The sequence below is a fragment of the Eptatretus burgeri genome, chromosome 23 (assembly GCF_056783735.1).
Source record: "Eptatretus burgeri isolate ZD-2024b chromosome 23, Ebu_testis_v1, whole genome shotgun sequence".
Lineage (NCBI taxonomy): Eukaryota > Metazoa > Chordata > Myxini > Myxiniformes > Myxinidae > Eptatretus > Eptatretus burgeri.
This window is the reverse complement of record NC_140983.1, coordinates 1,861,235-1,873,496: the sequence shown is the minus strand read 5'-3', so window position 1 is coordinate 1,873,496 and position 12,262 is coordinate 1,861,235. Positions and strand designations below refer to the sequence as shown.

Genomic DNA, 12,262 nt, shown 5'->3' with positions numbered 1-12,262 from the left:
AACGACTTTCAGAGAGCGGGTAATCTGCCCGCATGACGTGCTCAGGTCGAATATACTCGATACCAGTGCACACTTCATGGTTCATCCCACATTGTGTGATACCCTTCATCCGTGACTGCTCAGGGTGAATTAGGATCGGCAATAAAAAGACCTTTTTGGCTCGATCTGTCGAGAATAATTGGGTGAGTATCAAGACCCACCTGATTCTTCCGGCGACGAGCATGGTGGCCCATGTAGTCGACATTGCCGCGTTTCTCCTGGAGATAAAACTGGATCCAGTTGTGGAAACCGATGACCTCTTGCGTTCTACGCGTCTCACCGACAAACACGTGCTCAAACCCAGAAGAGTCATTTCTGTGTGGAATGAAGGAAATTATTATTATTTTTTATGGTGCCGGCGATAGCTCGCCTACTCTTTGTGAAGGACACAGTGGGATCGTTAACGTCCATCAACTAATGCCGGCAGACAGGACGCTCAGTTTAGCATCCATCCGAGGGACACCGATGAGCCTGTGAAACAGCAGGATGACAGTTTATAGCTGGGTCAGGATTCAAACCCAGGCTTTACAGCTTATTGGTGAGTGTGCGTACCTGTGGGCCACCTGCCAGCCATCAAATTACAATACTGTCTACTGATGTCCTTTATCTTCCATGCGATTGATGTGCACGCCACTCGAAGAGACTGAGACACGATATTTCAATAAAAAATCAAAATAAATGAATAAATTAAAAAAAATGTCAAAATTAATTATTCATTAACTTAAAATAAATAAATAAATACATACATACACATACCTACCAAGCAGTTTTCAGATTCTATAGCGGCTTTGAGGCACCCGTCTATATAGTAGTTGCAGGCAAGTGGGATAACGGCATGCTTCTCGATGCAGCATCTCCTCCTGTCATTGAACCGGAATGTGAGCTCTATCCTGGTTCAACTTCACCGGGGATTGTGCCAGGCAACAAACACCTCAAAAAGTTAGCACACCACCAAATGAGCTAAAAAAAAAGATCTCCAAATTACGTACCACAAAGAAAAAAAATGTGGGTTTTCAATTCCCCCCCGCCCCCCATTTCCCCATTTCCACCCAAATATGGCAACAAAATTCCATTTCCCATACTCATCCATCCTCTCGTTCTCTCTTAAATCCTTTCAACCGACTCATTATTTTCATATATGACTCCCCCACCCCACAACACCCACTGTCAGCTTTTCGTGATTACTGTATGCATCGTAGAAGAGTTTTGTGAAATTCCTCAGATCAAAGTGTGATGCACAACATCTTTTATCCAACTAGTCTGGGTCCCATTCCTGACCTCACTGGAAACTGCCCCCTGAGATTCACAGGCAGGGTGAGGCATTGATGAGGACTCAGGCCATTGGATTGGACATCGAGTTAGGGACCCATCTGTTCGGAGTCATCAGCGGACGTGACGCATCCCACGGTGTCTTTCCACTGAGGTGTGGGGAGAGGGGGAGATCTTAAGAATTCCTTGAGATTATTGAGTGCCTCATTCAATCACCATCAACTGGTCACCGTCCATCATCGAAGGCTTCGGTCCTCCAATCCCAAGACCTCTCAGGAACGGCGGCTGCACAACAACCTTGGTTGGGTCCGAAGGGTACCGTGAGAGTTTGAATCGACTTCCAAAAGGACCATTAGCATCCAGTAAGGAATGCTGGGACCAAAACCCTTGCAATTTATGAATTTGTGAAATTTGTGAAATTTGTGAAAACAAGCAGGAACGATGATGGCGTCAGTTGTGTCGGTATGGTAAATGTCGTGAGTCTGTATTTTGTTATCGGAGAAACCACGTCGACCACAAGTGCATGCGTTTCCACTTTTCAATACAGTTCGACTTTCTAAATGTCAAGTGTATTTGTGCAAATCCTTTCGCACAATGAAAACTCCCTGAAAACGGCCAAATGCAGTGAACGGGAAGGTGTGTTGAGGCTCAAAATACTGCATCCACCTCATCATCATGTTTTAAAAAAATATATATATATATATTTTCTACAATGTCAAGGCTCGTAGAAGAGCTGGAACACTGAATGGATGCGGATGCAACAGACCAAAAGGAACAGTCGAGAGATGGAGGAAACACCAACAGCAGGGGTGATGGACAAAACAGAGGGAGACTTGGACGAATAAGGGATGCAGGGAGGAATGAGGGCTAGGAGAGGACGCATGGGGCGGACAAGACGAATACAGAAGCAAATTGTCAGGGAGAGAAAACTGGAAATTTGGAAGGAGTGTGCATGGGAGTGTGGTGGGGTGGGGGAGCGGTGTTAACGGGGGTAGAAAAGATCATGGTTTTGGATGGGGGACGATCTGAGATGGTGGAGAACAAGACCTGGATGGGACGAATTGGGTGGAAGAGAATGTGGAAGTTGATTACACAGGCCGTAGAAAAGAGGAACGGATGAATGGAGGTGAGCAGTGATTTTGGATTATGTGAGTTTCATCAGAAGGTGATTGGTGATGGAATGTGTGCACAATGCAGAAACCTGGGGGGGGGGAGGTGGAGACAAAGCACGGAAAGAGCAGAGGGTGCAAGACCAGAAAGGAGGTGGTAGAAGACAGAGACCACCGACCTGTCTGTGATGGCGAAGTGATATAGGCCCAAAGACTCAGCTTCGTTGTGGGAGATACCAATGATCTTGAAGGCCTTGGTTTCCATGATGTCAAGCTGAGCAAGATGTGAGGCAGGTGAGTCAGTCCAAAGGGGAGAGTAGGACTCCATCAAGCTGCATTTGAAAGCCTTGTAGGTGGATAGGAGTTCAGGTGTAGCAAGGAAGGATTTTATATGACAGAGAATGCCCAATCAGCAGCTGGCTTTGGAGGCCAACTTTGAAATGTGGTTTGCCTGAGAAAGATAATGGCAAAGAGTGAGACCCAGGAGTTTGAACGGCTCAACTTCAAGAGGATTGTTGAGGAATTCGTGAAGGGGTGGGGGTGGATTGTTGTTGCCAGACAGTCCTTTTGGAGAGAGTTATTGAGAGTGCGAATTGTCAGGATTGAAAGACATATTCCAAGCATTTGACCATCTTGTTATTTCGGAACGTCTGAAAAGAGGGAAGAGGCTGCAACCTGCTGGAGGGTGGAGTCATCAGCAAATCGATAACGAGGGATTTTTCAAGAGAGTCGTATAGATCATTGATGAAGATTAGGAATAGGACTGGGCCGAGAAAACCGCCTTGGGGGCACTCCGGCCTTGACAGGGACAGGGGATGAAAGGATTCTGTCGAGTGTCACATGTTGGATACAAGAGTGGAGGAAGTCAGTAAGCCATGTGTGGAGATGGCCTTGGATGCCACAGAGTGTTTAAAGAGCAAGGCAGGATGCCAGACTGCATTGAAAGCTCAATATATGTCTCGAGAGACTGCCCTGATCTCATGTCTGATAAAGAGGGCCGCCTTCCATTGTTGGGTGAGTAGAAGCAGTATGGCCAAGGTGGAGTGACCTGGTCTAAATTAAAATATACCGGAAGGGGTACCTGGCAAAAAAAACACAAAAAAAATAAACCAATGTCACCCTCAGGGTGACCCGTATCTTGCCAAAAGGTGACCACGTGTGACTTCTTTAAGGTCACACTGAGGTGAACAGAGCTGCTATTCACCAGGAGCGACTCCTTGAGGAATATCTGCCGACGAGAGATTCCGATGAGAATCGTTCTACAGAGGAACCATGAAAAATATGTGTTTGCCTCATAACGTCACCAAAATGACGTCATAATGTCTCAAGCTTGACATATCTAGAAAGCACTCATCAAGGTGTTCAATTTGAGGTACTACACGATATGGTTCCTAAAACTTGAAAATTTGACCTTGGGGTCAAATATGTTTGACCTCAGGCACTAACCATGAAGGTCAAGGCCAATCGCCACCAAAAATTAATCAGCTGAGCGCCAGACCATGAACTATAATCCCATGAAGTTTGAAGACGATCCGATCAAAATTACTCAAAAAATAAGGGTTTCGTCGACTCCCCTGATTTGCGACAAAGTGACCTTGACCTTTGACCTTGACCTTCAAAATTTTATGCGCTGAAAGGGACCTCTATAGGCCTCTGATATGCGAAGTTACAAAAATTTCCAATGATAACTGTGCTCTGCAGAATTTTTTATACGTGATTACAGACAAACAAACAAACAAAAAAAAACATACAAGCTGACTAACATATCTTGCAAAAACTTCATTTTGGCAAGATAATAACTTTCACCCTTTAAAAAAAATCATGCGAATAAATTATTGAAACATCAGCTGCTTTTTTCATGTCCTTTTCTCACCTGCGTTGCAAGTGGAGCGAAAGGTGGTGTTTCTTCAGATGCAATGCATGATAAGGTGGTGTATAATCAGACGTAATGTTTGATAGGGCGATATATTATTGTGATATGAATAAAATGGAAATGTTGAAAAAAAGGTTTTGAACATAGCAAGCGTTTTCTGAATCAAATCGATATGAGAAACAGGATTGGACGAGACGCAACATGATTATCAGTGAAGAAGAAGACGAAGGAGGAAGAGTTTTTGTTTTACAGTAAATTGAAACTGGCCCATCTATCCAAACCTTACTAAGGTATATCATACTGTTTGCAGATGGGCTTGATTAGTGGTATCCCCCTCGAGGACAATTGTTGCCGGCAAGACGCACGCAGGCAGGGATGGACCGACGGATGCAGGGACGGACGCAGGGACGGACGCAGGCACGCCGAGACTTAGCAACTTTTATGTTATAGATGATGTGAGATAAGGTTGTTGCAGAAAAGGAAGGATTTCATATCAATTGCGACGATGGATTCCATGACCGAGCTGATGATTGTAAGTTGATAAGGCTCGAGAGTTAAGGGGATGTTTTTTCACCTTTTTATGTGATGTGATTTTGATTGATTTCCAAGCAGATGGAAGATGATGTCGGGCAAATTATGGAGCGAAAAGGGCAGAGAGAGAGGATGTGCACGAGCAGCAGAGCAGGTTGCTGGGGCACGTGATTTGATGCCGTCCGGTTTTCGCTTACCCGAAGAATGAAAACGTCTGACACGGCAAAACCACATGCAGACCAACCTGGACACATTTATCACTATGCCTTTACCTTATGCATGAGTCAAACAACCTTGGAGCTACATTTAAAACACCCACTGGTGATGTTATCACTGCAGTTTAAAATGTGCCATTATGGATAGAAGCAATCTATGAACCAAGTATGTTTCAGGAAGAAAAAAAAAATGAGAAAAGGAAGGGATAGAGGGAGGAGAGAACGAAAAATGAATCGATGCAGGGATGAATGAAAGCAGAGAAAATGAGATGGATGGAGAAGCTGGGAGGGCTCCCGCAAGGAGGGAGCAGTTTTGAAAAACCCAAAAAGAGCAGTTTTGCAGTGGTCACTAATGTACAGGAACACACATTCATGCACATAACTGTTTCTATCTTTCATGATCCCTCAGCAGGACAAAATTGATTCTGAAAAAAAAATGAAGCACAAGGACAAAAGGCAGGGCATAAAGCCGAAGGAGACATAAAACCTCTGTTGACAAAGATGGACAAAAGCAAAGAGAGAAACAAAAAGAGGACAAGAAATAGGAAGTTAGAAAACAAATAAAGATGGGGAGAGTAAAAAGGAGGAAGAAGAAAGGTTAGCAAAGACAAATATGGATTTAGAAACGCTTGGAGATCATTAACGGAATGCATGGATTAACAAAAATAATAAACTAGAAGGGCACTCTTCGACGTCACGATGTCACCAGATATGCCTCCACCCACATCATTACATACTTGCACCAAGTTTGATTTAGATCCCTGAACCCAGATTTAAAATAATAAATAATTCTGGCTGTCAGACCATACGTCCGATCAGGTTGAAATTAAAAACATCTATTCCCCATGATAACTGGATCAGAACTGTGATGTTTCACGTTGGTTGATGAAGTGGTTCAAGAGATTTTTGTTTTTTAAGATTTACGTTCAATCCAATATGACTGACAGGCCATGTGACCTATTAATTATTCGTGAACACCCTGGTATCCACAAGGTTAGGGGAACATGTGCGTGAAATTTCCCCTCGATCTGTCAAACTGTTCTGGAGAATATTTTTTTTAAGGTTTATTCTTCAAAAAAAATCAAAGCTGCCAAACCATGTGACCTATGATGTCATAGTGGGAGAACTTTTTGTTCTTCATGGATTGGCGATCATGCCTGTGAAGTTTTGCCTCGATCTGTTCAGCTGTTTTGGAGAAGAAGATTTTTAAGGTTTTATGTTAAAAACAATATTGTTGCCGAACTACGTGAACCTCGACGTCATCAAATTTTTTTCCCCCCATACATACAATTTTGCCCTTGATGACCCTCAAAATTTTTCACACTGATTGGATAAAGAGTGCAACGTACGCAATTATCACATCGTCCAAAAAAATCACACTTATTCCCCATGAGTACTTGCCCTGTGCGAAGTTTCAGTTTTTTCCATGGAGTGGTTTAGGAGGTGCAGAGGTCCAAAGTTTTTCCTTTTTCTCCAACCTAGCTGCCACACCATGTGACTTATGACATCATAATTATTATTGAAACATTCTAAATGAGTCGTCACACCAATGGTAAAAATTTCGTCTCAATCCGACAAGCGATAGCAGGGAAAAAAGAAAATTAGCATGGACGGTTGTACGTACATAGGTGCGGATGGACAACAGAAAAAAATAATGCCACTGGCGGCTTCGTCAGCAGAGGCACAAGTAGACACAAGTGGCACAAAGTCAAAAACGGTTGGAAAGTCTTCCCACCAAGCCCTGGATACAAGCTATGAGACTGAAAAGGTGGACAATGTCCCACCAACACACACAAACGGCACGCATGAACACATAAAACGGTTGGAATAACGTGTCACCTCATCTTCGAACCAAACATATCATCACCCGTACATGTGCCCAAGTTGAGGACTCACCCGGTGCCACGTCCATACAGTTCGAACCATATCTTGTACAACTGCCACTTGAACTGACTTAGGTCGGCACTGGCGAGATTCTTCTTCACCAGGAAAGGGTGTGCAAGCTGCGAGCACACCACAAACAGAATAGGTACACATATAGTAAGGTATATCATTTTGGCCAGATGGTTTATTACCTTCGCATTCTGCGTTCGAAGGTGTTTTATTTATTTATTTGTGAAAATGTGTGTGTGTGTGTTTGTTTGTTATTCGCATAACTCAGAAAGTATTAAACCAAATCGCTTGAAATTTGGTGGGATGATGGGTTATTATCCAAGGAACATTTGATTAGATTTTGGGAGCGATCGGGTCAAGGTCAAGGTCACGGAAAGGTCAAATTCATATTTTTACTATAGCGCGGTCAATTTTGATCGAATTGGCATGCAACCGATGCCAAAATGTTCAGAATTCATTGCCCAATCTTGTGATGGGCGACGTGACACAATTACGTCATTACCCTTGTTTTTAAAAGAAAATGTCCCAAATCCTGGCATTATAATCAGTACCAAAATATATGTTTGTGGGAGATGCCAATGATTATTTATTTGTTTGTTATTCGCATAACTTAAAAAGTATTAAACCGAATTGCATGAAATTTGGTGGGATGATTGGTTATTAGCCAAGGACCATTTGATTAGATTTTGGGAGCAATCGGGTCAAAGGTCAAGGTCAAGGTCATGAAAAGGTCAAAATCGTCTTTTTACCATATCGCGGTCAATTTTTATCCAATTTGCATGAAACTAATGCCAAAATGTTCAGAATTTAATGCCCAATCTTGTGATATGCAACTTGACACAATGACGTAATTGCCCTTACTCGCGATTGGGGGTCAAAGGTCAGGGGGTCACGACCTTGCAGATGTGCGTATTTTTATCATAACGCAGTCAATTCTTATCCGATTCGTATGAAATCAGCACCAAAATGCTCCTTGTTCTGTTCCCCACACTCTTATGCCAAGAACAAAACAGTAGCTGCGACGAAGGTATATGCTCTCTACGAGTGCCCGTTCTAGTTATTATTGGGGTAACCAGTCAAATGGACTAGGTAACGTATTGTTTTTCTTATTTGGGTATCCAGTCTAATGGACTGGGAAACCTATTGTTTTTCTTATTAGAGTATCCAATCAAATGGACTGGGTAACCTATTGTTTTTCTTATTAGGGTATCCAGTCTAATGGACTGGGTAACCTATTGTTTTTCTTATTAGGGTATCCAGTCAAATGGACTGGGTAACCTATTGTTTTTCTTATTACCGTATCCAGTCTAATGGACTGGGTAAGCTATTGTTTTTCTTATTAGGGTATCCAGTCTAATGGACTGTGTAACCTATTGTTTTTCTTATTAGGGCATCCAGTCTAATGGACTGGGTCACCTATTGTTTTTCTTATTCGGGTATCCAGTCAAATGGACTGGGTTACCTATTGTTTTTCTTATTCGGGTATCCAGTCTAATGGACTGGGTAACCTATTGTTTTTCTTATTAGGGTATCCAGTCAAATGGATGGGTAACCTATTGTTTTTCTTATTAGGGTATCCAGTCTCATGGACTGGGTAACCTACTGTTTTTCTTATTCGGGTATCCAGTCAAATGGACTGGGTAACCTATTGTTTTTCTTATTAGGGTATCCACTCTAATGGACTGGGTAACCTATTGTTTTTCTTCTGTTTATTAATTATTTTTCTTCCGCCGGCAATTTGCGGGCTGTTTCGCTTTAAAAATCATTTTCTCAGGAACGATAAGTCCGATCGACATGAAATTTTCACCATAGTATGTATCTTTTTTGATAGCATACTCTATTGATAATTGTGACGTCATAGGTCGCGTGGTACGAGCGCCATCTTCAAAAAACCGATAAACTTTGGACCTCTGTATCTCTGAAACCGTGCAATGGAAAAATATTTTGCTTCATACATTTTAATGAACTCCCAAGGGGGAAGACGGGAGATTTTTCCTGACATCATCAGTGATGCGGTATCCCGGTGAAAATTTGTCAAGTAGAACGCTGCATTGGAAAAATCTGAAATTTCTTGAGCCTCATCAACACAATTCACGATAGAAAAAATATATTATGACGTCATAGGTGACGGTTCGGCAGCCATCTTGTTTTGAATTTTTTCTTTTTATCTTCTCCAGAACGGCTGGACAGATTGAAGCGAAACTTTACACACACACATTCCCCATGATGTCCTTTTTCAAGCTTGTTAATTTCTTATTGATAGGTTACATGGTTTGGCGGCCATCTTGAATTTACCCTAAAACCTTCAAACATCTTCTTCTCCAGAACGGCTGGTCAGATCAAGGGGAAACTTCACTGACGTATTGCTCACGAGTAGTGAATATAAGTTTGTTAATTTGTAATTGATAGGTAACATGGTTTGGCAGCCATGTTGGATTCAAGAAAAATATTAAATAATGTTTTCGCTGGAATCACATAACCTATGGAAGCGAAAATTTGCAACTAGTAATTTGCAAATGTAAAAATTATGACGTCACAAGTCACATGGTTTGGCAGCCATCTTGGATAGAAAAACGCACCTTATCTGATTAACACAAACTTTCACAAACGTATTCCATAACAGGATTGGAGGCAGAATGTAAATTTATGATGTCATAGGTCACATGGTTTGTCAGCCATCTTGGATTGAAAATTAATAAATTGTAAAAATCTCTTCTCCAGAACAGCTGGACAGATTGAGGCAAAAATTGACACACACTTTCTCCAAGACATCCTTTCACAAGTTTGTTAATTTTGAATTGATGGGTCACATGGTTTGGTGACCATATTGAATTTACCCAAAAACCTTCAAACATCTTCTTCTCCAGAACGGTGAGACAGATTAAGGGAAAACTTCACAAACGTATTGCACACGAGCAGTGAATATAAGTTTGTTAATTTCTAATTGAGAGGTCAAATGGTTTGGCAGCCATGTTGGATTGAAGGATAAATATTCATTAATATTTACTCTGGAACCGCTGCTTCTATATATGCAAAACTTCACATTTATAATCGAGCCGACATGTGAAACGTGGGTTTAAATTTCAAACCGATCAGCCACATGGTTTGGCAGCCAGAATTATTGAATTATTTGAATCTGAGAACTTTTAGATTTTTGTTTTTTTTCCAGAAGGCTCACTTGGCTGCACCTGAATGCGTTTGAGGGTACAGAAATAGCAATTCAATTGATACCGACAATGTCCCCAGGAAAAAGGGCTAACTGCATATGTAATAACGAGATTGAACACTTTGTACGACCCGGTTCGAAACTCGTCAGTCCCGCGCTGTCTCGAAGCAGGCCTGTATGTGTATCACTATTAAATAATGTTTTCTCTGGAACCACTTATCCTATCGAAGGAAAACTTTGCGATTCATCTCCAGAAAGTCTCACGTTGTATCAAAGGCGGATGTCTGGGTACCCGGTCATCACTGCCAGCAGTTATAAAGTGGCAGTTCTAGTTATTATTATTTTTAATGGGAGCATGCGCCAGAGCAGCGCGTCGCTGCATCCACTTTCCACAGGTGTTCCAGGAGCCTCCTCCTGGCCATCCCCCCAGGCAGATGCCTGTGCCATTCCTATCTCCTTGAGATGCCGATCAACCTGCTGCAACCACGAGGAAGTGGTCGACCCATCGGCCTCCTTCACTCACGAGGTTCCCTCACTGAGAGTATCTGGTGAGCAGGATCAGCATCAGGAAAACGAGCCACATGTCCATACACAGCCGCAGCTGATGCTCACAGACTATGCTGGTCACAAATCTCATTGAGTCTCTCTCAGCAACCGCTCGTTGGACACAGTCCGACCAGCGATAGCCAAGGATTCTCCGAGGAGACCTGGTTCCAAAGGAATCAAGTCTCCGTCTCAGATCACTGGTCAGAGAAAAAGACACATCCGCAGAGCAAGACTGGAAGCACCGAGGACCTGAAGACTCGGACTTTCGTCCTCCCGCCCAGGTACCGGTAGCGCCACACCCCATGATCCAGTGAATCCATGACTCCGCAGGCCCGACCCAGATGTCTGTTGACCTCTGAATCACAGCCAGCAGAGAAATAAATATCACTGCCAAGGAAAGTGAATCTCTCTGTGAACTCAACATCCTCACCGCAAATGGGTGCAGACAAGATAGCAGCATCCAAGATGTCAATGAAAGCCTGGATATTAGTTTTGACCCAGGAAACCCGTAATCCCAGCGGCTCCGACTCCTCATTCAGCACCTCGAGGGCCCCCAAAAGGATATCTGGAGTCTCTGCATAGATGACTGCATCATCTGTGAAATGAAAGTCAGAGATCTTAACATTCCCAAACGATGCACCGCAGCTTGATCTCTTCGACATCCTCCCCAGAATCCAGTCCATACAAGTGCTGAAAAGTGTGGGGAACAGTACACACCCCTGAAGAACTCCAGTAACAACTGGAAATAAGTCAGAGATGGTACCATCACATCTCGCAGCACTCTCAGTACCAGAGTATATTCAGACATCAATCAGATCGATCAGTTTTGGTGGCACCCCACGAAGTCTAAAAATCCTCCAGAGGGCATCCCGATTCACTGAATCGAACACTTTACACAGATCAACATAGGCTGCAAGCAGCCCCTGCTGAAACTCTCGTCTGCGTTCGGTGAGGACCCGAAGAGCAAGGATACAGTAAATCGTTGACCTCTTTGGTGTGAAGCCTGACTGCTCTGGACGCTGGTGCTCAATCAGATGGTGGTGAACCCGATCGAGAATTATCTGAGCAAAGACCTTGCCCGGCACAGAGCAGCATCACCCCTCGATAATTGTTGCTGTCTTGGCGATCACCCTTCCCTTTCCAGAGAGGCCCCTCTTCCAATCAGTTGGGATGATGCCTGTGTTCCAGGCAGAGCAAAGAACTGCGTGCAATGACATGAGTGCAGCATTTCCACCAGCCTTGAGAAGTTCAGCATGGATGCCACAGATCCCAGGAACTTTACCCCATTTCAACCGGTTCACCACAGTCTGTGTTTCCACAAATGAAGGTGGACCACAGGTAATTGGAGGGTCAGCAATCGGGACTGTAACACCCCTGACATCCAACTCGACAGCTGGTAATTCAGACTGGTACAACCGCTCAAAGTAACCGACCGAGGGGGGCTTCACTTCAGACTCCTCTGTCAAGAGCCCACCACCCTCAGCTCTAACTGCAATCCACCGAGGGACGGGCTTGGGTGAACGCAAAGCGTGAATTCCCCTGTAAACAGGACTAGAATCAGTTGATCACAGGTACTGCTCGACCCCCCTCCCGCTCACAGATTCTTCGCACACAGGCCTCC

At 43.5% G+C, this 12,262-nt stretch overlaps 2 protein-coding genes across 11 annotated transcripts in view; one reads left to right on the top strand and one right to left on the bottom strand.

The window, feature by feature from the left end:
• LOC147007965 (F-box/LRR-repeat protein 4-like) overlaps positions 1–12,262 on the top strand; it is a 310,036-nt gene that overhangs the window by 241,747 nt on the left and 56,027 nt on the right. The window lies entirely within an intron of this gene.
• Positions 1–12,262, bottom strand: part of LOC147007968 (poly(U)-specific endoribonuclease-A-like) — a 31,587-nt gene that overhangs the window by 11,567 nt on the left and 7,758 nt on the right. For 3 of the 6 annotated variants that reach the window (XM_085866184.1, XM_085866183.1, XM_085866187.1), the window contains exons 5-7: positions 6,933–7,039; positions 796–899; positions 201–354 (exon numbers count right to left, since the gene is read on the bottom strand). In XM_085866184.1, coding sequence (XP_085722310.1) covers positions 201–354; positions 796–899; positions 6,933–7,039 — 365 coding nt within the window. The remainder of the gene's footprint in view (positions 1–200; positions 355–795; positions 900–6,932; positions 7,040–12,262) is intronic. The other 3 variants (XM_085866186.1, XM_085866185.1, XM_085866188.1) reach the window with 1 other exon arrangement.